The sequence below is a fragment of the Tympanuchus pallidicinctus genome, unplaced genomic scaffold (assembly GCF_026119805.1).
Source record: "Tympanuchus pallidicinctus isolate F22 unplaced genomic scaffold, pur_lepc_1.0 scaffold3, whole genome shotgun sequence".
Taxonomy (NCBI): Eukaryota; Metazoa; Chordata; class Aves; order Galliformes; family Phasianidae; genus Tympanuchus; species Tympanuchus pallidicinctus.
This window is the reverse complement of record NW_026294747.1, coordinates 2,496,451-2,524,376: the sequence shown is the minus strand read 5'-3', so window position 1 is coordinate 2,524,376 and position 27,926 is coordinate 2,496,451. Positions and strand designations below refer to the sequence as shown.

The 27,926-nt window shown below is 39.1% G+C and overlaps 1 protein-coding gene across 8 annotated transcripts in view; it reads right to left on the bottom strand.

Annotated features, from left to right (window-relative positions):
- Positions 1-27,926, bottom strand: part of KIAA1549L (KIAA1549 like) — a 299,878-nt gene that overhangs the window by 214,450 nt on the left and 57,502 nt on the right. For all 8 annotated transcript variants that reach the window (XR_008209514.1, XM_052695633.1, XM_052695632.1 and 5 more), the window contains 5 exons: positions 23,047-23,237; positions 20,044-20,171; positions 9,770-9,948; positions 8,010-8,227; positions 4,299-4,428 (listed from right to left, as the gene is read on the bottom strand). Coding sequence is in view for 7 of the 8 variants with exons in the window: in XM_052695633.1 (XP_052551593.1) it covers positions 4,299-4,428; positions 8,010-8,227; positions 9,770-9,948; positions 20,044-20,171; positions 23,047-23,237 (846 nt within the window). In the remaining variant the exon portion in view is untranslated. The remainder of the gene's footprint in view (positions 1-4,298; positions 4,429-8,009; positions 8,228-9,769; positions 9,949-20,043; positions 20,172-23,046; positions 23,238-27,926) is intronic.

Genomic DNA, 27,926 nt, shown 5'->3' with positions numbered 1-27,926 from the left:
CATATTAAATTGTTAAGGATTCACTTAAAAACAATGAGAATTAATGTTTAAATTCTTTTCTTAGTTGTTAGTATCAATGGGGTACAACCGTACCAGGAGTACAGATCCCTAAACGGCACCATTACTATGAAGGACTGCATACAAGGGACTGCTTGTTTCAGCTACATGGACTGAGGTTCTTCTGTTTACTCACATACATTAAAGTTGCAGAAGATCTAAGGTTTAGGAGTTCTCCTGAAATTTCCTAACCTCCCCCTGTGCATCCCCTCCTCAGGGAGCTGCAGAGAGCAAGGAGGTTGCCTCCTGGCCTCCTCCCTTCCAGACTGGGCAACCCCCAGTGCCTCAGCCCCTCTATTGAGATACTCCCAGGGTCCCTTCTAGGATAATAACTGCAACCAAAGAAAAGCCTCTGGAATCATACTGTCCAACTGGATGATTAACAGCCATGCTTCTTCTGTTTCATTATAACCGTAAAAATATCAGCGAAAGGAATCCCACAAGAGACCTATTGGTACCCAGTGTTGAAATAAATCAGGCTTTCTGGTACAACCCCTTGGTGAAGCCACTACAACTCTCCTTGATTCTGTCCAGTAGAAGAATATAATGTCTAAAATAAATCATATGAATAACAGATTTTTAGTCATTGTCGACATTAAGCCAGCTTTGACTTATCAACTTAAAACTGGCACTAAGATTTGGGAGGAGACCGGTGACACTTCTGCTCAAGTTTTAAAATTCATGTCTATTTCCTCATATCACTGCCTATTTCCTCATATCACTGCCTATTTCCTCATATCACTGCCTATTTCCTCATATCACTGCCTATTTCCTCATATCACTGCCTATGCTATTTTCTCTTTTATCAATTGAAAGATGTAAGTACTGTAGATAGACACCACTATACGTTAACATTGACATTAGAGATATTTAGAAGTCATTCAGGCACATTTATTATGTAATACTAGAATTACATCAAGAAGGAAAAGCAAGCCCTGTACAGAGGTGGAGTTTATCCATTTCTAGCAGGATTCTGCTGCTGCAACAGTACCATGAAATCACTGTATCATGAACTTCTTCATGTGAACACCAATTCAAAGCTTTTTGAGGAGTTGCATTACTGTAACTGTATCCATAAGGTTAGATGAATACATTCTTTTTCATATTCTTAGGTTTTTATAATGAGGTCATTTTCTTCCCTTTACACAAAAAAATTGCCTGTTTTTTTTCTGCCCTAGCATAAAGCTCATTAGCAGCTCAAAGGTTCTAGACTCTTTCATTACAGCATTTGCTCTACTCATAATTGTCTTTGAAGATCTCAGAAGTAATAAACATGTTCAAGTTTCCTTTGTCTGCATTTTAGGTGAAGGTGACCATCCCCAAACCCTGGTTGGATTTATTAAAATTAGAAGATAGGTATCCTTCAACAATAACCCATTGATAAAAAAGGTGCTATAAAACTAAACACTGAGAATACTGAGAATATCAAACAGTAGTATGCATAAAAAGCTACACATTCTGTACAGACAGGTAGGTGATTACTGACCTTATATTCAGATTATTATTATTATTGGGAATAAAATATTTTAGACAACTGTGACTGAAATAATAGACATATTTATCTGAGGGAAACTATTTACAAAATATTAAATAAAAAAAATCAAATAAAACATTAGCATGGAGTGAGAGATTTTCTTATTTTCCTATTTACAGAGCAGGGCAAAACTGGGCAGATCACCCAAAAACCATTGTGATTTTGTCGTGTGTGTCGATCTGACCGTTCTCAAGCTTTCTTCAATATTCTAGGGAAACAATCTATTTTATTTAAAAACCAAACAAAAACCCCACACGTAACCACCACCATTGGTCATGGCTGGGAAGCTGAAACACCACATATCCTAGGCAGGCTGGTAACAGCTCAAAAAATAAAAAGCAATTTGTTATTCTTCAAAAAATCTCATGACTTGAAGGTAACGCAGGGTATCCGCTTCATGAATTTCCTCATTTGGAATGGCTTATCAAACAACTTTCATGCTGTGTTGGTGAAATTGATATTAAATCATGTAGTAGAAGGAGAAGGTTAAAAGAGTGGATCCTTTAAAACAGCAAAGCAGATGTCAAAACACTGTACAAGATGTTATTAGGTAAAAAAGAAAGGACACGAGGTCCAGCATACAAAGCAGCCCTAATTCATAAACACATTATAGCATTACTGAGCTTTTTAACACCTTTTCTCAGTGGACCGCCACATAGCCCTAACAGCTGAAGAAACTAATCCAATAAAATAATTCCTCTGGGCCAATACCTCAGCTCTAAATGTCTGAAATACTTACACCCATCTCCAGAGCTCAGACTTAGTGGTGTTTTGAAGCACCATGATGGGATCAACATGGATTCCATGCATTAACGCAGATTTAAGCGCCAGCTTGTGCCTGAGAGAGCAAGCCTGTCAAAAGCTTGGCAAAGCACCAAGGTAGCTCAAATAGGAGGAGGGAGATCAGCCCACACTGCAAGCAGAGGCTGGAGAACTAGATTTCAACATCCTGTTCCATTTTCCCATGGCATTTTTCTGCTTTCAGACAAAAATACTTCCACTGTTCGAAGAGGTGCACTGCAGTGAATCTGCAGCACAGTCAAAGAGAATTTTATGTAACTTACCAGTTAAAAAAAAAAAAAAAAAAAAAAAAGACTACACCAGAGACAATTCCCTCTGCCACAGTGCAAAAAGAAAAGCAAGGGAATCTTGTGTGAGATATGCTGTTGTCAGAGACTGTAACTATGCTGAGGAGATCATGAGCCTGCACGAGCTCATTATACCACTTGCTGGGCTTTTAAAAATTTTACTTGAAAATCTTTTCTATGCAATTTACACAACATATCCAAGTGTATTTCTAACATACACTTGGATACGTATATGACATGCTCATTTTGCACTATTGGCAGGGGGCCATGTGTGCTGCTAGAGTGCTTTTAACATTCATTTCAGAAAGATTTTACCTATGAGAAACTACGTTTTAGTACAATAAAGAAATTCCAGGCTCTTCTTGAAACACCTGATTTTAGAATACAGAGGAAAGTCCAGCTTGATGATGAACTATTAAGAGAGTTAACACATAAGCAGGATAAACACAAAAACCTTTCTTTTTTTGCAAAATGTAGGCTGTTTTAAGTGCAACAGGGCTGTTCTTTCCATTTCTTTCATTTTGTCTCTTTTTTTTTTTTTTTTTGCAGGTTAGTGTAATATATTCTTATGCCTCAGAAAGCAGTGAGGCAGTCATTCCAATTACACGGCACAGCCTGACTCATACAATCTGATGGGAAGTGTCAATATGCAGGAAATGATTTTCAAAAATTCAAAAGCTGACTTCCAAAATCACTATCTGCCCCACTTAATTCTGTAAAATAAACTTTCCTGAACACATTCCTTGACCTTGATAAATTCATTCACCTTGCTAAAAATACATCCCTGCCAGCTGACAGTTAACAATTAACCAAGTTGGATGAACAATCACCAGATTAACTTTCTCATTTTCCAGAAATGCTTAGATCTTCTACAGGAATCGATCTTCAGGGATGGCTGTGCTACAGCTTTCTGTATACGTAATGGACTGAAAAACTCTACTTTACCTTAGGAGTATGGGCTTTTTTTCATCTTCACTTTGGGTGCATGCTGTGTCAACTTAGACCCAGTGTATGTTCACCTTGCACAAAACAACTACCCTAAACTTATGCTGGCTGTGTGAGTTCCTTGGACCATAAACCAGTGCAGAATCTACTCTGCCTGGTTTTAACATTTAAATATTCAAAATTCTCCCAGTTCTGAGATAGTAAGAGGAGAACAAGAATGTGGCTATTTCCTAGGGGTTTTCCACAAACCACTGACATCTGGACTTCAGTGCAATTCCTAGAAGTTGGTTGTCCATTCTTCTGAATCAAGAGAGCAGCATAAGGGGTAAAGAAAAAATAGGATTTTAATTACATTGAAAAGATATTGGTATCCTGCAAGCAGTTGCATACTTGAAAGAACTATCTAAATTCAAAAATCAGTATTTTTGTAATAATGTTCCGAGAACATTTTGTCTCCATTTCAGACAACAAAATGATGTAAAGTATAAAGTATGTTCAGCAGTTTGTGCTCAGAATATCCTGAGCCTCTTTCAGGATGCTGAGTGCACATAAAGTCCTGTAAGGTCAAGCACCCGAGGACACTCCGGCTTGGAGCTTATCAACAGTTTTCCATTTTCAGGAATGAACTAAGTCTTGGCCGAGCCAATTTCACAGGATACACCTGATACACTTACATCATATCCACTGTTACGGATTCCACGCCTAGGTCTTTCTCGAGTCACTAGGAGATCCATCTCAGTTTCTCCTGGGCTAGGACTGTTCAAAGACTGACGGCTTCTGTATATGGAGTTCTTCATCTGTTGCCTATAAGACATCAGACAACAAAATGGTAAAATTAACAGAATATAAACAAAAATTATTTTGTCATCATAAAGATCATAAAGAAGATGTCACTTTATTATAGGAGGTATATGGAACTCCCAGAAATCAACTGTAATTTAGAGAGATTGGAAATTTTGCTTGCTAGTAAAGAAAGTAAAATTAAGATACAGGCACCCTATGGTGGAGTTTATCAAATAAAATACGTCCCTAGAAGATATCAGAACCCTTTCAGTGTTAGTTGGTATGACTTTATTTTTTAAATTTAAGTAGGTGCTGTTCCTAAAAAAAGTAACACCTTTCACACACTCAGATGGGGGGCAGAGATTTCGGTGACAAATTGTGAGCAGTGAGAAAGAAGTGGAACAATGTTCCATTGAAACAAACATCCAGCAAAGCGTATGAGAATACAGACAGGAGTGGGAGGAAACTGCTTGCAAGATGCCACATCAATATTTCTTACAATGAAACCAGGATAGATTTACAAAGAAAAATTCAGAACTGCTACATTTACAGAGATTTTAGTGACCAGCTCTTAGAAATTCTCTGGGGCATCTTGGAGGTAAAAGCCTTGAGGTTAAGGTTAACAGGCAGAAAGAGAGTTACAAAAGACCCAGAGAGACCGACGTTTACACAAATCAGGATGGATAAAGCATAGGCCAAAAAAAAGAAATCAAACTCAACAGCAACCAAGCTTTATATTTCTCATTAAACTAAGTAAATCAGATCTGGCAATTTTTATGTTCCTGCATTGAAGATCTCAAATTCTGTACAAGGTTCATAACAGGCACATTAATACTTGGTTGATGCAGTTGTGATATCTTATAAGGGTTTCAGGTACACAACTCTCTAACATATGCAGATTCTTGACCTGATTACAAACTATTAAGGAAAAACTCAGAATAGGAGGTATAATCAGAAACATCTTTAAAAAAAAAAAACTGCCTGGAGACTGCCAATTAGCTCATTTGTGAAAGCTTTACTAATGAGAAAGGAGGTATGAACACTAACAACTGGCATTCAAATGGGTTAGCGAATGCCTCCTGGGAGCACAACTGAAACATTTTATAACATTAATTTTAACGTGCAGAAAACTCAAAAGAACCAAGAGCACAAAAAATGTTTGTTCTTGAACAAATCAAACTATTAAATGGCGATTTGCTGTAAATCACTTTTCAACAGCATTTCAAACAAAACCAAATTGCAAAAGTGATCTTGAATAATGCAATCAGCTGCACCTGTCTTATCCACTGTATTTTGGAAATGTTGGAATAACATTATTTAAGCCAGTGGAATACACACAAAAGAGGGGAAAAAAAGGAAAACAGACTTTTCCCTAGAAATTTTGAGATCTTTGACTAACTTCTTAATGATTTAAAAGAAAACATTTTAAAATAGATGCTTATGTGCTGTAACAATAGTCATCCAAACAATTATACAAAGCAGGAAACACTGTGAATCCAGTATTTTCATTTCACCCTAACCTTGATCACTGTAAAAGAGTTTTTATTTCATTACGGAAACACAATTGTGTTGATTCATTCAGCAGTAACTTAAGCCACATTACCTTGAAGTTTTATTCAAGGTATTCCTCTAGAAGTAGGTTGTTTTAGTCATCATTCTTTTACTTGCAAACTGAAGGCAAAAAATGCTGCAATGTGTGTGTTAGCACATCCAGTTTTAATACAGACTTCAGAACACATCTGTTGGCAAGAAGTTCTTAAACATCTGTAACATCTGTAACGTTCTCAAAATGCTTAGCATCTTTATAGAGAAATGTGTCGTAAGTGGTTCCTATTTCTCACTACGTACAGATATAGACTATATATTCAACAAGTAAATCCAGTCTCTTATGGTTCAGCCACAGAAGGGAATCATTTCTCTACAGTAGTGCACCTGCCTTCGAGCAGTTTCTATGATGCCAGTAATTACAATCTCAAATAGACTATGACAGATCTACACAGCACATTAGAAAGCACACAGGGAAAAAATAAGCGTTTGTGAACCTTTCAGCACATTGGCACACGAGCAAGCAAGCATTTGTATATTTAACAAAGAGCAGACGGTTAGCATTAAAGCTTCATGTGCAGTAGTTTAATCATTTCCCACGTGCCACAGCATAAACATCCAAAGTAATGCCTAAGTCCTTCACTATACGTGCACCACAGCCATAACAGAATTCTTATTTTTTTCATTTGCATCTCATGACAGACCGCAGACAGAGCGGGACTCCTGCATGCTAAGGGTTCAGTGTATTAACTTTCCATTGCTTTTGAAGCAGTTTATTCCCTACTCACTAGAAAGCAGCACAAGAAATTCATGCCTGAGGCCTTCCAGCAAGGATGTAAAACACCTTGTTAAGCCACCACCTTTATTCTCTATTGGACCGTGCAACACTGTCACCAGTCCATCAAGGGCTGTCATTTGACTCTACGCCTAAAAAAGTACACCTGATTGCAGTTGTTGCTCACATTCTGGATCAAAACTGCTTTAATAATTATCATTACAGTCTTTTTCATCTGAAAACACCGTTTTTCCACAGGAAAACTTTGGACTGAACTTTCCAGGAGATGCAAGACCATACCTCAAGGCAAAAGTACCGTTTCCAGAGCAAATGTACTTTAATTTCCTCTTGTAGATCAACTACTGCTAGTCCCCATTCACAGCAAGAATCAGAGCCTTTGTGATAAGGGATGTAATGGCACACACGCTCTTTAGTAAGTCTTTCCCTCTTGCATTTTCATCATCCCTAAGAAGGAGGAAACTGAATACTACGCCATCCCTCTCTTGGGCTACACTGGCTAGGACTGGTGTCATCTCCTCCTTTGAATGTGTCAACTTGTGTATCAAGGAGCACCCAGCAGCAGAGCAGGTCCATCCACCTACACAGGCAGAGTTGGCACTTACCTCACCCTCTCATTTTTAAAGCAAGGAGACAAATATTGCTATGTTACTTTCAAAAGACAACGAAGCATTAACCAGACCATAGTATTGTTACTTAACCTGCTAGCTTCACGTTACAGGTAATTCACCTGAATTATGACTCTCTCTGTTTAGGACACAGGAAGGCACATGCACATTCTTGTGGATATTCCTGCAGGATTTACTGAATATGCAGGCACTGTAGAGGCTGCAATCCCCTATGCCTACTGCAATAGCTACATTCGGATAAAGATAGTACCAAAATAATAACATCACTGAACTTCGGAAAATAATTCACATGCTAACTTTCTGGCTTAAGTCTACTCTCCGTATTTCCGAAAATTATAATAGTATAATTAAAAATTATACTGCTTTTTTTATTTACTTAGAAAATGACAGAAAAACTTGGAACAGCCCCTTCCCGTATTTTCTTTGCCTTTCAATTTACTTCTTTTTAATCACATGCCATTTTTATCAGATTACGTTCCTTCATAAAGAATCACAGGCTATGTTGATTGTCTTCATGAAGTAGGAGGGATCAATCAGCAAACATTTGCCTACTTAAGAACAGACCTTCCAATTCTTCAAAAACGCTGGACAGCAAGTTTTGTCCCAGAGGAAGAACTGCATATAAAAAGTCTCACCTGTTCTTAGGCTCAGCAAACGGAGATGAAACATCTGGATCGGGATCCAAAATATGGTCAATTTCTTTCTGGTTTTTCTCATACATCCTTTTTCTGTCTGTCAACCCCTTGCTGTTGTCAACCTGTGGGAAATCATAGTACCCCTTCCTCTTGGCTTTCAAACGCAGCTTGTTGCGGTAATGCTCTATATCGGACTTCTGCTTCAAAGCCTTGTTCACCTAAAAGGCAAAAAGATGTTCTGAGGACGGTGCTGGGCTGACTGCTTCCAAACAGTACTCTTAGAGCATGTTTGATGCGCTTCATGTGTCATTTTACAGAGTGCTTTCTGTACCACACCGTGCCATCTGTAAGCAGCGAGGAACTGCAAGTGAACAGAGTTGCTGCATTTTTTATGGTTTGGCAGATGGTTAAATAATTTTAGCCTAAAATCTATATACCATCTAAACAGTGACTCAGATACACCCACCGAAGAAAAACACTGATTATGTTAGTCAGTTGCTGTGACCCAAAGCAGTACTTGCTTCTGGGGACACTGGGGAGAAGTCACTAATGAAAATCACTGCAGGGTCCAGGAAGTACTGAGCCATCACCTCTGGCTAAAGAAAACCACAAATAATTCATCGCTGATGGCTGGGGAAGTATTTTGGTGAGATGTCATCATAGGCTCATGTATGGTTATCTCAGAAATTTGTTCTGGGACCCTATCAGAAATAAAAACCTAAAATAAACTGGGTATTTTGTCTGACCTGGTGCATGTCACATTCCTATGGACACTTCTAAGTATTAAAAAAAAACATAATAATCTTCTCTTCACATTGTTGGTTAGGGGAAAGGTAGTAATTTGCTTGGGATTTGCTCATTTCAGAGGCAATTCTACATTCCTCTCACAGTTTCCAGAATATGTATGTACAGAAAAGTGCATAGAAGCTAGGAACATCATTCTGTTGGCTTATATAAATGATGAATTCTAGATAAGCCTTTCCCTGCGTTTAGAAACTATGTGGCACATCTGAGCTTAAAATACAAGCATGAAATGGACCATGACACACTGCTTAATCCAGGCCCACATGGGAGAGCCATGACACCGTCTGTTACTGCGTTTCTGGTGGCAGCACACAGAACAGCAGCAGAGAGATTCAGGCTGATCCTGAATCAGCCCCCCATATGAACCTCAATTCTTTGTGAATGTATTTCTCAAAAAAAGACCTACATAATCTCAATACACAAGTATAGGAGTCAAAGCATGGTTTTTAGTCAGCATCTCAATCTTTGCCATTCCACCTTGTTCCCAGGAAACAGCTGTGCCCTCTGTGCACAGGCTGGAATGCAGATTGAGCAAAGCCATGGTCCTGCTCTATGCCTTCTCACTTTGAATGAGAAGTACTGCTCAGTATAGAAAGGGTAGATTGGGATCCAGATGATCTACAGTCTCCAAGTTTACCTACAAAATTCACACGGAGAAAGATCTTGATCTCTCTGCCCTTATTACTTGTTCTCTTAAAATGAATATGATAAAGCGGAAGGATATTAAGAAGTTTATAACATAGAAAGTTGCCTCTTCCAAGGTCACATACATTCACATACGCAATAAGGAAACAGATTTAAATTCTTTGACCTCGGAGCCCACAATGGTACCTGGAGCTTTATACAGAATCAGAGAGAAAAGTTCCTACTAACCCCCAACTCCAATAGGCTTAAGATGATGCCACCTCTGGATAGAGCCAAGGAAATAGCTGCAGACATTATCAGATGGTCCTTACCTCTCCATTAATGATGGCAGATTCCTGACTTCTATCTGATGCAGCATGAACAGCAGGTAGTGCCACAGGTTTGATAGCAATCAGCTGTACAGATCCAGAAGAGGTGTCAAAGGGGTCAATGGCAGATTTGGCAATGTTATCAAAGAGAATGCCTCCTTCCTCTTCATCACTGATGGGTACTAAAGCACATCAAACATTCAGCATAAAGAGATACTTTTACTGCATTTTAAAGGTAAAGTTCAATGAGTGCATGCTTAGGATTAATAATATGCTTAGAACACTTCAAGAGCAGGTCTAGGAGACTTTCACACTGAAAAAAAAATCCCATTAGATTATAGATGGCATTCAGCATTCCAAGAATAATATAGCATTCCCCCAAAAAAGTTGATTTCCAATATACACTAATAAGCTGAAAAGAAAACAAGAAGAATAGCAAAAAAAAATGCTATGAAAAAGGCAACTAAACTCAAAAGTACCTCTTCTTACATTTCATATGGAAAAGACATTACACCCACATCAAAGAAGCCGCCATGTGCTAAGGGTCTGCAGCTATTCCTGATCTAAACAGACATTTATTTTTCAGTGTCTTACAGTGTAAAAACATGATGTTCTCAAAATCTACTGACTTTAGCGAAAGCTATTAATTTAAAAAATAACATCTGTTAAAATGAAAACACAAATGTTGCATGTTAAGACATGCTTAAGAAACTAAGAGCATCCAAGTACTCTTTTTCACTTCACAAAGAAGTACCTCCAAAGGCTGTAAAGGTAAGGCATCAGAATTTGTTGAAAGATAGGAGATTTGGAAATCTTAAAACTTAAATGCCACAGTGAAACACCTTCATTTTTATGTAACTTTCACATACAATCAGGCTCCTTCAACTCCAAATTTCATTTGTGAAGCTGCGCTACTTTGTCAGCTGTTGAATCTTAAACCTATCTTTATCTTCCTTTTGGAATAAAAGATTGACTCTAAAACAAGCACAAATTCTACAAAGGGATTCTTGCAAACATTTTTGAATAATTGTGCTATTGAAGGGAAGAATGTTTGCTCCCTATCTTAAGTGACAGGAGCAGAGATCCTCTGCTAAAGAACAAAGTGGTCTGCTCTAAATTTATTTCCTCTGAAATTACACTCTGTTTTAATATTTAATCACTGAAAAAATTACAATGGACTTGTATAAGCTCAGCAGTTAAGACAGTCAATGATTTTTGTTAAAAAAAAAAAAAAGATTTGACAGTGGTAATAAAATATGAACCCAGTGAGTAAGCTTATTATCCTTCTGTGCATTCAGCATAGACTGGAGCTGACACTACTTAATCTTTTGAGAACTATATGGGTGACATCACTGTATCATTAAATACTGTCCTTCTAGCTTCACAGAACTGTCCAAATACGATAGAGAGTCTTTAGCCTGCCTCAAATCCCCCGTCCATCCCAGGGTTGTTCAAAGTCCGAGTCTGAATGCTTGCAGAAGTGAGCACACCACAAGCCTGACTCACTGGAATTAAATAGCCAGGCTCCCACTGACGGCCATGCTTCAGGATCTCATAGAAGCAAAATCTGATGAACAAAGAGCTAACTGCCTATCATAGGCAGCACCTCAATAGGAAAGCATTTACATCACAATGATTATAAAAAGAAAGCACACATTCTTCCCTCTGGGTATTTTGAATACGCTCAGTTATCACAGAAGCTGCCTGATGCAGTTCCGGTTTGTTGTTTTTTATTTTCCCCTGTAATTCACTACAGAAGCTTCCATGCTACCCTAATGAGCTACCTCATTGGTATCAGGGCCTAAGAGAGGTGATGGCTATCTTAATTATATTCTGCATGAGCAAAGGTGGTCTCTCCCAACAATTCAGGTGAGCTTGGATAGCATCCCACCTGTGGTTCACGTACCAAGAAGTTGTGTAATCACTTCTCCTTTGCTACTGCCTCTGTGTTTGCCTGAACCAGGCATAGCAAAAAAGGATGTTAAGCATCAACTTAAGAAATCTGACTCTCTTCAAACATTTTCTGCATATCTTACTTCACACAGAAAGCACCAAGAAGTGCAGCTGGTTGCACCCCAATGTTTCACAAGGACTCAGCTTGCCAAGCACCAGCTGTGATCAGGCACCCACAGAGCATGGCTAGCTATGGGTTGCCTCCTCAGACCTCATTTCAGGATCAGAAGCCTGCATGTTTACCTAATCAGAGCTCCTCCAGTTCTAAGATACATTTAAAAAAAAAAAAATTAAGGTAGAGAATCCTTAATAATGTATGGCAGCCCTTTCTGATGTGGTGAATGAATGCAGAAGGCACAAGGGTCAGCCTTCTCATTTCTGAGTACAGCTCCTGCATCTAGCATAGCGTCATTTGCAAGGAAATAATAAGTAAGTGGAACTAGAAATTGGAAGTGGAATTGGAATTCCACCTTAGCTTAGCATTTGTTCATTAAATGGTATTTACGATATAAAAGTATTTTTTCAATTGCCCTTTTTTCACTGAAGAGCAATAGAGAGCCCAAGATCCGCAGTTACCGGCATGTTGCTGCAGTTCAGATTGGCAGTGAACCATAAGCAAATGCACTGGGAATTTCAATACTTGCTCCTGTCTCCTTCAGAGAGAATTCACAGCAAGTTTGACAGGACTGAACCACAGCCACCCCAAAAAGGAAGCTCACAGAGAAGTGGAAGTCCTTCAGCGTTTGCTCCTGATGTGCACTCCTGCCAGGGTAATTCCAGCCCTCTCAATGCTTCAGCTAGGTGAGCTGGATGATCACAGGAAATTTTAGGAAACCACCCAGGTGTTCTTGCTCCCTTGCTTATTATAATTAGCAAACTTGCTTATTATAATTAGCAATACGTAATTAAAGCAATGCTTTCGATTTCTTAAACAGATGCACACAAGCATTTATGAGGCTTCACTGCTCCTCCAACTCTTGCTTGTACTGCGTGCATGCATATATTGCAAGACTCAAAAGTTCAGTGGAACAAAGTGGAAAAAACCCACCTATTTAATCATCTACTTAATAGTAATGTACCTTCTTTGAAACATCTTGTGCTAGATATTTCATGCCACGCGATTCATTGAGACTGAATTACTCTACTTTATCTTTCTTTGACTGAAGTACATTAAGATTTACCCAAAGCAATCATTTAGTCATGTTGAGGAATTGCAGTGAGGATCACTGCGGCCCTGGGTTTTTGGCCATGACTGGAAGTTTATCTACACACCACTAGCTGTTAGTATACAAGATTTGCTAGATAAACACTGCTTAAGGCATTCTAGTCTTACCTTTCAGGGCAATTTTACATAGCTTTCAGAAGGCAATGCCAGCAGGTGGTGCTACCCACTTGTACCACTGGTGCTCCAGTGGTGGAGGAGCATCTGAGAGGATAGCTCTGCATGTTTGAAAATTCACCATGTAGGATATTCTGCTGTTAGTGTTTTTATTAACTTATATAAGAAAAAAAAGAAATGGCCTGCGTCAGACTAAGATTCCCACACTAAGGATCCACAAGACTTCTTGTCTTGCCTTTCTCTCCCTCTAGACTCTCTTTCCTTCCCTTCCCAAAGTCATTACCTGTGGACTCGGTAAACTTACAGCAAAATACTCAAAAGATGCACTGCCTGTCTTTCTCAGAAGCAAAAATTTCACAGATTCTGAAATCCCCAGAAAAAAGAATGGCATCGTCAGAGAAGAAACATGGAAAACCAGCAGCTGGGAAACATCTGCACAAGCAGGCAGAATGCTCTGCCTTTTCTTAGGTCTTTCAGAGAAGCCTTAAAATTTACTTTGGATAAAGCAAACGTGAAGATCATGACCATGTGTACAACATGCAATCAATTCTGAGTAATGGAAGGACTTAAAACAATAAGAAAACAAATGGAGTATATTCAATGAAGACCTTAAATTTGACACAGAGAATGATGTCAGAGATCTGAAAAGCTACCCCATTAGGAAAAAGTCAGCATTTGAGTATTTCAAGCAGAAACCCTGGCTACTTCATGAAAATTACATTAGTAGCAGGGAAATTTTCATTTTAGAGTAGATCTCACTATTTGGGAAAAAAGTTAGAAATTTTTAAAGTCATTCTCCATGTCAACTGACTGTCTCCAGAATGATAGAAATCAGAGATTTTAGCAGTAAAGCAGTGTTTGCTGCTAGAGGAGTTTATATGACACGTTTCCTAAATTAGTCCTGAACCTATTCAGGACTGAAATTCTTCTCTACAAGACATTGCAGTATAACAGTACATTTTTGCACACACGTACACCTCATTTCCAACACTTTCCCAGCAGTCAGACAGTACGATTCTAAGCCTTTCATAAACACCATAAATATTAAACTTTCTGAGGAAAAACAAACAAACAAACCCACCCCTTGTAGATTAAGAACAATAAAGCTCAATAATTTCTCCTGGATGTTAATTTTCTGATGTGAAAAGTCTTCTAAACACCAGGCCATATGTTTTAGGTATTGCAGTCCCACAGTCACACAGGATGTCTACTCTTCTATTTCCTGCTTGCATTGTTGAGCTTCTATGAATCTATTTTGACCTATAATCAGCAACAAGGATTTCCACCTCCAAACAAATTTGTCCCATTTATTTCAACTTCAAATTCTTCCACAGTGTGTATTTCATAATGTTTGTACAGAATCCAGACTCATTACTTGGCTGGCATTTCTATAGCACCATCATAAGCATGCTTAATAACTAAAACAATTATTTAATTGACAATGTTGATGACAATAGAAATAAGTCAGATAGGGAAGGCATGCGCACTTACATCAGAAGACTATTATTCAATAAAGTGATGCTCTACAAGCTTTAAAGCTCTGCAGAAGTAATTTTCCACACGGACAACAAAGCCATGGATTTGCTTTCTTCAGTGCTGGCTTTTAGTAAAAGAACATAAACATTCAGACTGCCACTGAATCTGATGGCATGAGCACCTACACACTCTGAACATCGTTCCTTGGATGAAAAATGCTGTCAGATTCAATTAAGCGGCAAAATAAAGTTCATCCATAGGGAAGGCAAACTTAATTTAAGAAATGTTTAATTGCACAGCCACCTGCCTGTCCCAGTTCATTCAGAGGTTTGTTACAACAGGCACATTCATTAGCAGCACAGGAGGGCTATTTTTCTTGCCCCCAAAAAACAAGCACGGAAAGCAGCAGGAAATAGTATTGGCTACATCTGAAGAAACAAAGGGTTTGTGTCACTAGTAGGGTGCTACCAGGGTCATAGCATGCTCTGTAATTGAAATAAACAAAAGCCAGCAAAAGGAATGTTAAAAATATGGGGAAATACGCCACAGAACCCAAAAATCTATGAGGAGTTTCAACAAGAATCAACGCATGAAACTTTCTAGAGGCTCAGGGAGAACAGTATCTGTTGCCAAAATGAAGAATTTCAGCTGTACAAGTGAAGTTTGTTAATTCTTACCTCCTCCCATGATTGAATGTCAAGAAATGATTCCAGAGAAGTCTAAGCGTTTACTGAGAGGGATGAAGATTTAGGTAAAGACCCCAAAAACATTTATGTAAATGAAGCAGATGCCTCACGATAAGGCAACAAAGGATGAAAAGAACAGATTCTTCTATCGGCACGACAAATTCTTCCAAGCACTCTGATTTGTCAGCCTTTCAGAGGCAGAGACATTGAGAAAGGGAATCATTTCACTTCAAACCAGTGCATATGCTCTAGTGCAGTTGCCTTGGCTGCTGTCATTCTGAAAATAGAAAGACAAGAACCTCCAAAGGAGATAGATACATCCCAATCAGCTGTGACCCTCTAGAGTCACCAGAGAGCTTGGTTACTTTACATCAGAAAGCCAACATTAAAGGACCAAAAACTGGCAAGATGAAACCCTTTCCATCTTGATATTGTATCCCACCCAGCACAGGATGTTTCCCAGAATATGTCAGTCCCTCAAAAGGTACCCTTGTAGCAGTCTGTCAAAGCACACTGCTACATCACTGCGACTGGACTCAATTGCTTGTTAACATATTTCATTTCAATTTGAGTCACTGCAGACAACTGCTCAGAAATTCTGAAAGGCTGGCTGTATCACTGATCCACATCAGACAGCGTGAAAAATGTGGCCCACACTTCTGTAGAATAAAGGAAGCAGTGTATCATAGCTCTGTGTGGTTACATCCAAAAAACACTTTGATTTTAGCTAAGTTAATAATACAGCCAAGCTTTCCTCCCAATACTTTGTTCTTAAGGACACCTGATTTTCAGAGATCTCAATCAGATGAACTACAAAGACTAGATGGAAAATAAATTAAAAATATAAAAAGCTTCTGCCTGGACAGAGAAAATTATGTAGTCATATGAAAAGCTTCTGGTATCTTAAAAAGGAGTGAGGTCTTTGACTGAACTACTTCTGAAAAGTTAGATCTATTTTTAAAAACAGCATCCAAATTGCTTGGAAGATGACAATTGTTCCAGGTAGCATTCCTAGGGTCAGGAATGGAAGGTTTCTTACACAAGGAAGTTTGACTCCTTGCGAAATATTCATGTCATCTGTGCCTTTTTAAGCTGATGAGTTTCTAGTACAAACCTGGACTCAGCTACAAGACTTCTCAACTCAAGAGGTACAGAGCCATGTGTTTCATCAAGAACTGCAGGAAAACAATATCCTTTCATCTCCTTAACATACTTTTCATTCTTCCACCCCCATCCCCCCCAAAACAAACAAGGATTCACACCCAAAGATGCCAAAAGCAAAGTTGCAAGGTGAAGCACTCAAAGTCTCTAGAAAAAAAAAAATGGCCTGTCTAACTTCTGCTGTATTTATTTTGTGAGGAACTAGAGAAAGGAAAGATTTTACTATAGGCTGCTGTAATTCTTCAAGCATATGTGGATTCAACCATTTGCTGAACATTGGGCCCTGGTAAAACAGCAGCTGAAAGTGCTGACGTTCTGTTGTTCTCTTCCATGCTCTCTTTTGAATGTGCCTCAGAAAATGTCAGAAACTGACAGTAATACTGTTGACCAATTCATTCACTTCACAGTCCTCGATCATGTGCAATTGAGCATTGCTTAAAACAGGATTTCAGTCTAACTGTCCAAAGACAAAGGAAGCCCAACCCATTACCTTCCAGACAGAAAACTTTCTGTTAAAACATTAATTTGCAATAAAAACATAGAAAAAGTAATTACCTTACCAAAATGTATCACTATTGTAATATAAAGAGGTAATTTGTTCTGGTTTTCTTCAGAACCAAGGCTCAGCCAAAGAGTTCTCCTCATCCTCCAGACCACCAGGTGCTTAAGCCAAGCCTGTCAGCCTACTGTGGGGTTTTACATTCTTCCCTCTCAGCCCCGACACACGGCATTTGGAGTCAATTTTGATACAAACCATACAGAGTTCATGTACTGAGGTAACATCCAGTGCTGTCATTTTTCCATGCAACTAAATGTCAGCAAGAAATAGAATCTAAAATTGGTCTGTAACTATGGCAACTAATGAGCCATTCCAACATGGAGTCCCCACATCAAACATGTGACCATCAAGGGATTCATTCCAGTTTTAAGATACTGCTTTTCAAAGAAAATATGCAGCTTCTCTTGCTGACATGTGTATTAGAGGTGGCAGCCTACAATCAGGCTAGAGCAGGTTTAGACAAACAGCTAAGACAAAAACAGCTTCTTAAACTGGAAGGAAAAACAGCCAAGATGTTCTACTGATGCTAATCACACCAGATATAGATATTTCCTTCCAAAAAGAACAAAAAGCCAGAGATGACAACAGCATTTGAAATCATAGCACTGGGGAATAAAGCATAGCTCAGTGACAAAAAGTGTGGTGTGACAACTCAAAAGTCAGAAACATCTGCACATGCATGTGAGAATAAATGTGAGGCTGGTTCTGTAGTTCTGGTAAGGCTATTTCCTTTTCCATGACCTAATCTTCCTTCTTGTTTTGGGGAACTCTTAAACAGTTATGCTTCCAGCTAGAAAGTTCCCATCTCTTTCCCAGGAAACCATGTTGATCCCTCTCCATACTTTCTCCTGGAAACCACCAGGTGACCCATTCTAGGGCCACAGAAAAGAAGTCCCTCCAGAAGTAGCTGGGGTCTCTAGCAGAAGGACAGCTCTGCACACAAGGTATTTCATGCACGGGTTCCTTCAAAGCCAGAATAACTAGATGGCAAGAGCTTATATTTCTCCCATCTTGTATATACGTTGCACTACTACTTTCTGAACAGGTAAATCCTTCTTTCATTTGCCATTGAAGTTCCAGATCTTGCTGCCAGCATGCAGATGGGGTAGGAACAAGTGGCAAGGATCCCCAGAATAAATGGAGTATGGAGGTTTCCCTATGGTGCTAGAAATCATTCATCTCTTTTGCTGCTCCAAACAAGGAAGAACTTAACCACATTAAAAAAAAAAAAACAAGAGTTCATATCTTTTTCATATTTTTTTTTTTTTTCAGAAGAGAGAAGGTAAAATAATCAAGGAAAGAAAGCAGTTACTAGTTTTCCAGCAGAAATTGAAAAGTACATAGTTATTGTTACCCAATAAATTTGAAGCTAAAATGAAATTAAGATTTGAAACAAAGGGTCAGGATTGCCATGTATACATGGGAAGGTTTCTTTAAAAACAAGTGTATGTTCTAGATAGAAATGCAGTACAGCCCAGGATGTTAGGTGTTAGTCAGTTTTTGAACAAGAAACTGGATACTCTTAATTTTCTTGGAAGATTCTAAATCTAACAAAGCAAAATGAAGAATACCATGAACTAAATTATTTTGCCAACAATTGTAAACATTACCTGATCCTTTTTTTTAATATTAGCTTCCTGGAAGCTAGAAAAAAATAGTAGAAACTACAGCTTTTAACTCAGGAAACCATAAATGTCATTGTCTTGTAAAAAAGACAAATTCAAAATAGTAAAAAAAAAAATTAAAAAAATAAAATAAAATAACCTACAGATTTATGGTCCTTAAAAGTTAAGGCAATTAAATTTTTCATCTTGATTATGAAGGAACAATTCTCTTTCAGATAGGTCAGTAAGAATACCTGTTGTTACATGACTGGAATACAGTAACATGTCTATTATGAAAAAGCACTGCAAGAAAGACACATTAGCAAAGGAAAATGAACAACTTCCTCGTGTGTAAACCTGCATGAATCTCAGTGAAGCTGATTGAAAAAGAGAATACTATATTTACACCAATTATATTGTTCCCCAAAGATGCAGTGCTCTGTGATACACGAATAGAAAGAAACGAGGTCACTCACAAAAAGCAGAATGATTTTGCTGTACAGAACAAAGGCCATCTCTGGTGCTGTGTAGCTGTCACTATAGTGCACTGCGCTTCTGCTAAGGCAGCAGAGTACTTCTTTGCATGGCACTTTTGTATGATGAAGATGCAATGATGGCACAATGTCACACCAGGACTGCCATTAGAACACTCCACAGAAGCTGCTCAGGTGACTTACTGGAGAAAGGAGACCTATACTAAGATTTATGCTTTATCCGAGTCCTCACTTCCACACAAATACTTCTAACAAAGAAGAATTACAAATTCCTGTTACTAACAGAACCTAATGAGGCCAAATCCAATTTAATTCCTTCCCTTTAAGGGGAAGTGATCAATTGGTTCAAACACAGTGTTTTCTATTCGCATGGAGAATATAGCTACAGAAGTTGTAACTCAGAAAAAAATAGAGAGATTAACAAAAGAAAAGCAAGGAAGAAAGGGAGGATTGGACCCAGCTCTCAGCCAATGTTCCTGATACATCAAGTCACAAATCACCACTGCCAACCAAGGACTCGCAAAAAACATCCAGCACAGTGTTCTAAGAGCATCAGGAAACGCTGTCATTAAGTGCTAGTAACAAAAATCTATGATATGGAGGGTTAGAGATGGGAAGGTAAAGCTCTGAACATCTCACACTTTTCCAATTTATTTTTACCTATTTAATTAATTGTTATCAGAGCAGTAATGGAAACGAACAGCCTATAGAGGGAAAAAAAAAAGCTGTAAACCCATTCCACCTACTAGGCATCGTTGTGTGTACAGCAGCTTGCTGGTTTAAAAACAAATGGAAAAATAAAACTTGCAGCGGCCCATGCGTAAAGTAAGCAGCACCCTGCTGCGTGTGAGAGCAAGAAATAACTGTCAGCAGCAAAACAGCTGCCGAAAGAAAACACCTGAAGGGCAGCTAAAGGCACAGGAGGATGGCTGTGTCACATCCAGCACAGCAGTGGGCACCACAACAGGCAGCTGCAAGCAGCTCTCACCAGCAAACACTTCTCACCGTTTCTTTTCCTGCCTTCGTCTTTTGTCACTTTCTGCGGTGCCACGACTTTCTGCGGGGAGCTCCGGCTGGAGCTGGGCTTTCCCGACTCGTTGCTGATGATGGAGCCATTCTGGCTCGGGGACCGACTGCAAGTAACCATAGCAACAAGAGAGGCTGTAAGTTTTTCCACAAACCTCGTTTCAAGGTTATTTCATCTACACAGTTTGCACCGCTGAGTTTTCAGGTCTGATTTTGTACCAAAATGGTGTTGAATATAAATAGCATGCACAAACACAGGAAAAACAGAACAGACTGATGGCAGGAGAGCACTGCTCCTCAATTAGTTCAGGGCTGATAGGCATCTTAAGCCACACCAAAAGCAGGCACCTCTCATGCACAACCCTCACAATGACAGAAGCGGCATTGCAGAGGACAGAAATCCTTGTCATTAATTCTGTGTCATTATACAGCTAAAACGAACAAGACTCTTGCTGTTATAAATGCAGCTAAAATAATTTCTTCATTACTTCGCTTGCATCAGCACACAACTATTTTCTCAGCCACAATGCAAAATCCGCTAATTCCGTTATCTCCTTTTTACCTCTTTGCACTGAGCACAGTTTAACCAGCTCCATTATCTGCTGAAACTCCTAAGAAAATGTTCTTTTGTTTGCAGGCATTGCATCTCCTTGCACTAAAACTGCCCCAGACAGGCTGAGGAGGGAGGGCACAGCAGCCCCCATCAGTGCTGGCTCTCAGCAAAGAGCAACCCTGAGAACACGCTGTGTACCTCTGCTCTGGGTGCTCGGGATCAAGCTCTCAGCTGAAGTACTCCTCTTTTGGGGTGGGCAGATGACTCAGTCTTAATGTACAACTCAAGAAACACAGGCCAAGGTAGAAAATATCTTTGGTGCTATTCCAAATTGATGCATGATGTCAAACTGTTCCTAGAGGTGAAACTTGCCATCTATGAGACCTGCATAGTTACATACGCACCCACCTACAGTTAAACACTTCAGATCATCACGGCTGGTAAAAAGAGAATTTAAACAGGTTGCATCTAAGGAAAAAACTAGTCACAAGGACTTTCATTTAGAGAGAGAAATCCAAACAATTCTACTGCTATCAAAGTAGCTTTATACCCAGAAAAAGGTATCAAAACAAAAATACCATGAAGATCAACCCATTACTGCCATGCTATAGTGCCAGTATGAAACATTCATTTACCTCTTCTTCTGACTGCCCTATCCATGTAAGAGCATTTACTGTAATCAGAATGGGATGGGACAAGTATGAGGAACTAATTCCTGGGGACTCTCTTTCGAGGACAGCCTGAGCAGAAAGACGTTTGACACCAGCTCTCCCCAGCTCCGTGACTTCAGGAGAACTCAGCACACAATCTACATCAGCTCAGCTTGAGGATTTTCTTGAAGTTCTACTGAGAATAAATATTCTTGAAAAGAATTTCTCCCCTGTCTATCTCCCTGCCCCTGCTAATGAAGAGTCCCAGTATATAAATTATTCCAGGGACAGATCAATAGCTGAAGAAAAGCTGATCTACTTGGGAACGAGGAAAAGAAACAAGTGCAAGCTATCGATACAATTATTTCTGCTCCCACTAAGGTAAATATTCATCTTTTTAAAGCAATCATTGTACTTATTATCTGCAAAGCTTCCTTCGTGATAACATGAGAAGATATTCTGATCAGTTACCAGCCACTTCACGGCAGTTTGATTTAAATTGACCTTTCTAGACTGCAAAGTAACCAGGATGAAAGAGCAAATACATAAAGGTCAAGAAATATTTCTTCATCTTAAGAAATCATTAAGTTCCATCCCCAGACACAATTCAAGAATGAAAAGAGATTGCCATTCTACATGCTCTCACTTACTCAAGTAATCACTCAGAAGGAGGTAACAGTAACTCTGAAGAACCATTGCCAAGAAGGGCACACAGAAGCATCACAGGTTTTTGTACGCTTCTTTAAAGAGAGCAACTTTCCTAGTGAACTCCTGAGTCAAGATTGCTAATCCACATTTGCTTAAAAAACGGGTAGATTAAGTAGAGGGGGGGGATTTCTATACCCATTCCAAGGACTGAGTTAAGGTTCTTAATCACTTTTTTTTTTTTTTTTTTTAAGACTATTATAGGGCAGGTTTACCTGTGTCAGAATGGCTCTGGAGAAGTTGAACAAACATTTTAAAGAAAATTTTCTGCAAAGGTTTATCTGTGAAAACACAGCAGTCACTATAATGGTGATCTTTCATTCAGTTTCACTGGGGATGATACAGGGTAGACCTTACATAAAAGTTCCTACTGGGAAAGGCAGCAAGAACAGATTCTTGAGGATTCCACCATAAAGGAAGACTTCAAAGTTCAGGCAGAGGTACCATTGACCACACAGTGGAGTAGAGCAAGGACTAGTTGGGTTCCTGGAGGGAGAGCTTCTAACATGCATTCAGCCCTGAAGACTTACTTTGAAAAGACTATAAACCTGAGAAACTTTAGAAACTGATGTCACCTAGTCTGTTCTTACACACTCCAAAGTTCAGTCCTGCTACAGATACTCTGAATCCAGAGATCCTGCTTTGATGATGTAAATCCATGGATGCTCAGTATTTGCTCTTCAACTGATGGACTGATGCAGTCTGCCAGCAGTGCTAAAGCAATTTACAGTCACAGAAATCTCGTCTTTTGCTTTATTTGAAGAATGACTGGTTTTCATCCTCCAGAGTCAACGTTTATTTTAGGTTTTCCTCTTGCACAAGGCCAGCAAGCACAAGACAGACACTTCTCATTTAACTCCTCTACTCACGTACAGTCTGTGAAGACTCTTCACTTTGGCTCACCTTTCATTTTGCAGCAAACTTACACATCCAGTACAGACTAATGTTATGCCAAGTATATATCATGGAGGAATCATCTGCCACACATGGTGCGTGGGTTACCAAACCCTTCAATTTTCCCTAAGCCATGCAACACGTACCCCATTCACCCTTCAAAAACGCACAACTCCATACCTTTTCCTTGTTTCATTGGATTGGGCTGTTTTAATAGTGCTCCCATCCTGAGTGATTTCTCTCTCCTGGGAGGAAGGAGCATCTCTGACTGGAAGTGGAAGTACGACAGTCTCCTGAGTTACTGGTAAAACTTCATCTTCGGCCCCCTGCTGACCTAGATGTTGCTTGGCATAGTCAAAGCCTTGTACTGGCTGCGAAAACGAGTGGGAGAAAAAAATTTCCAGAGTGTGTCATATGTTAAAAACAAAATTTCCACTTGAATATACAATTTTCCACTACTCCTTCACTTCTTTAATTAAATAAGCTAGAGGTAAAAATGTGTAGATTGCAATACAAATGTCCAACAACACAATTTTTCTGATAAGATCTCCATTACACATACTTAAAACATGATTAGTATTGAACTTGGCTAACCTTTCTTCCCCTGTCTGAACACCCTCAGAAATTCCTTTGACAGACAATGCGAAAGTGTATATAAAAAATAAAACAGAAAACATAAAAAGGAAGAAAAGCAAGGCCATACAGAAAGCAAAACTTCTTCCATAAAAAAAATCTCTTGTTTCCACAGGAGGCAGAAGTAATTTATTCCAGATGAAAAAAAAAGCAAAAAAAAAAAAAAAAAAAAACACAAATGAAAGTTTCATGGGCAAAATTCCACCTCCCCCACTCCCCAATTTATTCTTCTCAGAATAACAAAATCACATTCCCTTCGGCTTTCAAGTTGCCTACTGGGAAGGTTCTCATTGATTTTACTTGTTTCTCTTGGAAAGTGGCATTTGCAAGAGGCTTGCAGCCCTGGCAGCCAAGTGCTGTGTGCCCAGCCTGAAGACATAGCTGTGCTTTCCCTGCTGCCTCTGCAAGCAAAAAGCAGAAATGACAACGCATTCAGGGCAAAGCAGCCACTGAAAGGTGGATTTTCCCAACAGAGAAATTAAATAATTCAAGCAAAGCTTAACTTTCAAAAATGCACTCCTATCGGGAAGACAAGAACCACTCAGATATTTCAGGCCAATTCTGGGACAAATATGTAACATGTAAAATGTTCTTGCTGCATTTAACTGAGTTAATTTGTCCCATAAATGTGCATTCTCTCTGAAGTACAAAGACTATTTGCAGAATGCTAAAAAAAACATCAAAAAATAATTCCAAAGATAGGTAAGGCTGATTTTAACCCTCAAGCTTACTTTGGAGAACACATCAATATTACACATTTAAAACCAAGTGGTCCCTCTCAGGATCCTGTCCAGCTGCCACTGAGCATTTTCACTCCAGAAGAAAGTCAGGCTGATAAAAAAAATCTGCTGATTTTGCACAGAAAAAGAATGAGCTCTTAAAAAAAAAAAATTTCCCTTGTTGTCGCTTCCTGAATCTGGGCTATCTCTAAAAATACATATAAATTTCACAGGCAATTTCAGTCTGAGAATGAAAAGTTGTGTCCTTAAAAAAAAGTTTTTGTTTATGGGATGAATCTCCTGCTTTCTGTGTCGTCTGCTTAAACCAAGGCTCATGTGTTCAAACACTTCAGAATTAATCTGATAAACAGCTCCAGTGTATGAAGGAGATACTAATTGGGCTAACTCTGGTCTGGGGAGCAGACGTCTCCATGCACTGGCACGATAGATCTTGCAGTTTACCAGAGGAAAGCCAATTCACCCCATGGCAGTCATGATGCTACCATTCCTGACAGTCTTCTGCTTGCCCTCTTCTGAAGGCAAGGGACCATAAAAGCAGCCACTAGCTACCAAGGGAAGAAAAGAATGAGAAAAGTAGTAGCTGTGCAAAGACAATTAGGGTGAACTACTGCACCCCATCCCAGACAGTAATACTTTCAATCGATAAAATGCTTTTCAGCCTTAGTGGCTGTATTAACCATCAGTCAAAACTACCCCAGTTCTTCTGCAAAAATAGGCATGAAAACAGAAAGTATGATTAAATCAGGTATTTCTCCACACTGGTCAAAGAACAGAAGATACAACCTATAATTCATATCTTAAAAAAAAAAAAACAAAAAACAGAAGAGATAGAATACCAGTGTTTTTACAGGATCCTACAGAGTCCCAGCTTGTATGTGCCAAAGGAACAAAGTAAAGATTATTTAATCTAAATTCTACTCACCACCATGTCTGGTAACAAACTGCATTAAAGAAGAGCTGAAAAAGCCATCCTCAACAGCGGACATATTGTGTTAAATAAAATTTGATCTTGGAACCCTGCTCTGAGAAAGTCCACAGGAACAGATGGCTTTACCACCCCTGAAGGGAACTGGCAAGACTGAATCACGATCAGGCAGTGCTAAAGCACAGCAAGGATAGGTGTCAAATATGGCCACAGAACTCAGAGAGACCGACCGAGGGGGATTTGAATATCGATTTAGAAGACATGATTAGATGATTAAATTTCATTGCCTGGGAGAGGGTAAAACGAATGTGGAAAAATGTTACTGGGACATTTTTCCTTGTAATGATTATGAAAGACACTGATATTTAAATAAAGAACAAAAAAAGGGAACAAAGAGAAGAAAGGATAGTTATCCCCTCCTTCTGCATGTATACCCACAAACACAGGCAACGTCTCTGGTTTCTTTTTTCCATGCCCTTTACCAAATTGATAGTGGCTGTTTTCTCATGGCCTACACTATTTGTTTTTGCTGGTGGGTCGTAGAGTGCAGATCTTATCTCTGTTTACATTCAAGCTCATACTGTCATGCACTAAAAGAAAGGAATGATTTCAGATTACAGTCTTAAAAAAAAAAAAAAAAAAGCATGCTGTGAATTCAGAAGCAAGAGAGGCAAAAGCTAGCATCTGCCCAAAACCTCAAAGTAAATACAAGCATCTCAAAACAAAAGCAGCATTTCAAGAACATTACGACAAATTCAGTTTAGAATTTTACCTATTTTACTTTTTTTTTTTTTTAATTTTACAACTGGAAAGCTGTGAAAAATGAAAAACTGGGGAAGAAAAAGGTTACACTGCTACTTCCCTGCAACTTAGTCCTGATGTCACTGGCTCCTCAGCCAATTCAGAATGGCAACAACACAATTCATAAGATACTATAAAATACACGGTACAAGAAAGGTCATTTTTAAAACCCTACTTATTTAGCTGTCAGCCTGTGAGAACAACAAAGTCATTCCTAAATTACCAGGCAGAGGCAGCAATCCTGCTGTTACATCGTACCCCACTCTGCAGAAGGATATTTAAGCTGGGCGTTTCGTTTCCTCTCCGTGCTGTGCTCAGGCATCCTACCCGCTGACATGGGACGAGTGAGTCCCCAAGGGCTGTGGCAGGCAGCTCTGCTCAGTGAAGAACTGCAGCATCCCTCTGCTTGCAGCAGCAGGAGGACTGCAGTGATGAACAGGCTGCTCTGCTCTGCCAGCTCCCCTGGTACAAGGGAGCACCGCTCAAAAACAGCAGCTGAAACCCAAGGCTGTAAGCATCCCGTGACATTCTCCTCATATCCAAAAGGTGTCAAAAACATTCTAGTTAGAATAGAAGCATTCTATACCCCATTCTAGATATAGAAGCAAACCTCAGGGTTGCACAAACAATATATTAAAGCTGTTCCTTAAATTAAAAATCACTCTGCTGCAACCACACTTGCAGATCAGATGCAGCATTAATCAAGCAGTCTCAGGTACTTTCCTAAGCAATGAAATATCCCATAGAATCATTGAATGGTTTGGGTTGGAAAGGACCTTTAAGGTCATGTAGTTCCAACCTTCTGCTGTAGGCAAGGACCCTTCCTTGTAGACCCTTCCCTCTAGGTTGCTCACAGCCCCATCCAGCCTGGTCTTCAGTGCCTCCAGGTAGGGAGCATCCACATCCTCTCTCAGCAACCTGTTCCAGTGTCTCACCACCCTCACAGTAAAGAATTTATTCCTACATATTCATTTAAAATGTGATGTAGACAGCAGTTATAGTTCAGGCAGTTATTGTTATTCCTGAGCTCACTAATGCTGGAATAAACAATAAAAACAAAACCGTTCTTTTCCAAATGATCTTATAACATTATCTTCCTAAAATACATTCCCTAGTCCTATTTTAAGTGAAGATGCTGTAATTAGGAAAGACAACAGCAGTCAATTTCCATCCATTGCTGGATTTATACTTTATGGTCAATACAGTAGCGTATACTCCAGGCTAGATCTGGCTGAACCTTTATGAAGGAACCATCTTTGTGAAACTAAGCACACATCAATTTAGCTTTCATTTTTTCAAATTAGCTTTCTATTAAAAAACTAAATTATATTTATTTCCTTGATTGTCAAAATATACCAAAAACAAACTGAAGAAGCTTCTATACTAGCACTGTAGTTCGGATCAAGAGTGCACCTTTGAAGTAAATCTCCAAGTTACCTTCACTGACCATACTTTGATTCACATCATACCACAATTTCAGGGCTCACAAACCTTCTTTAAGATGAAAGAAAAATAGGAAATGCACTCTAGAAGCAGGTGTTGCACTGAAGTCGCAAACGTGAGCAAACGTGCAATAAAATCATTTGAAATGAGTGTTGGGTGGATGCTGGCAGCTCAGCACCAATTGTTTTGTTCTGCAGATCCAACTCCTTTTTGACCACACTGACTGCTGGTCAGTAAACACAGACCAAGGGAATAGGTTTCCACTCGATCACCTACATCATAGCCTTATTAAATCAGTTTTCCTGGAGAAAAGTCGAAATTGCAAACTCTTTCTTTTTGGAACGATAACTGTGGAATATTACAATAAGTTCTTTTTCTGTCGCAACTCCAACCAGTAATCTTCTTCTTAAACAGTAACTTCACTCAGCTGTAACGTATTCCATAATGATAGCAGTTCAAAACAATGTACAAATTAGTCTCCCTTGTACTCCAGCTGGGACCCGAGATTACATATAGGA